Here is an 890-nt window from a genome sequence, read left to right as displayed (position 1 = left end):
ACCTGAATTGAATTCAAGTTCATGAAAATTAGTGGTTCAAGGATTTATGATAAAAATGAAAGCTGAACACGTCCTCCTGAGACCATCCCAGATTAGGATGAGTTCGTTTCTTCACCTCAGGTGAGCACATTTTCAACTACTCCTTTAAGCTTCCTCTATCATTTAATCCAGTATTCCATAAGTACAGTAAGTTGACAATGCACACAGAATTATCAGTCACACATCTGATGGTGTGTACTGCCACCTTGTGGTAGAAAAGATGAAACACCCTGATACTGTAAACTATCATTAAAAACACAGTGTCTTACCTGCAGACCTTCAGCGCAAAAAGAGCCTCGAACAGATGGATGACCCACGTCAGAAACCATCTGAAACACAGCAAACATCATCAGCTTCAGCTCTGAGCTCAGCGTGTGAATGCCGGCGCTCACTCACCCGTAATACAGCACAGGATAATGATAGTCCACCAAATGCTTCGCCAGAGCGCCCAGAGGACCCAGACTGCCGTAAGGGAGGTCCTGAGGCCAGAACACCGTCCACTGGAAACCAATGCAACACAATCACTGCAGCGGACCACAGCCACGAAACCAGCCACAATTAGCCTTTCTCACAAAAATCGGGAATCACATCAGCGCAGGGTAAACTTAGCTCCGTTACAGGTCTGCGCCTATTATTATTATTATTATTATCAGTATGCCCTTTTCTCAAATAATGCTTATCTTTTCTGTTTTGTCCGTTTTCCAAGTTGTTGTTATTATATAAACACATTTTACTTGTTTGTAAAGTATATGGCCACTCAGACCGCTGACTCGTGAGATAATACGCTCAACTAGGACGAAAATCATAATTGTCGATTATTCCCTTGAAATTGTAATTGCGATTATTAATTA

At 42.0% G+C, this 890-nt stretch overlaps 1 protein-coding gene across 1 annotated transcript in view; it reads right to left on the bottom strand.

Moving 5' to 3' along the window:
• Positions 1–237: 237 nt before the first annotated feature.
• The window catches only part of tmem254 (transmembrane protein 254), a 3,840-nt gene continuing 3,187 nt past the window's right edge, over positions 238–890 (bottom strand). Inside the window, exons 2-3 of the mRNA XM_016516401.1 lie at positions 436–539; positions 238–368 (exon numbers count right to left, since the gene is read on the bottom strand). Coding sequence (XP_016371887.1) covers positions 305–368; positions 436–539 — 168 coding nt within the window. The 3' untranslated portion in view covers positions 238–304. The remainder of the gene's footprint in view (positions 369–435; positions 540–890) is intronic.

The sequence above is a fragment of the Sinocyclocheilus rhinocerous genome, unplaced genomic scaffold (assembly GCF_001515625.1).
Source record: "Sinocyclocheilus rhinocerous isolate Xijiao unplaced genomic scaffold, SAMN03320098_v1.1 scaffold2733, whole genome shotgun sequence".
Classification (NCBI taxonomy): Eukaryota; Metazoa; Chordata; class Actinopteri; order Cypriniformes; family Cyprinidae; genus Sinocyclocheilus; species Sinocyclocheilus rhinocerous.
This window is presented reverse-complemented; position numbering and strand designations above follow the sequence as displayed.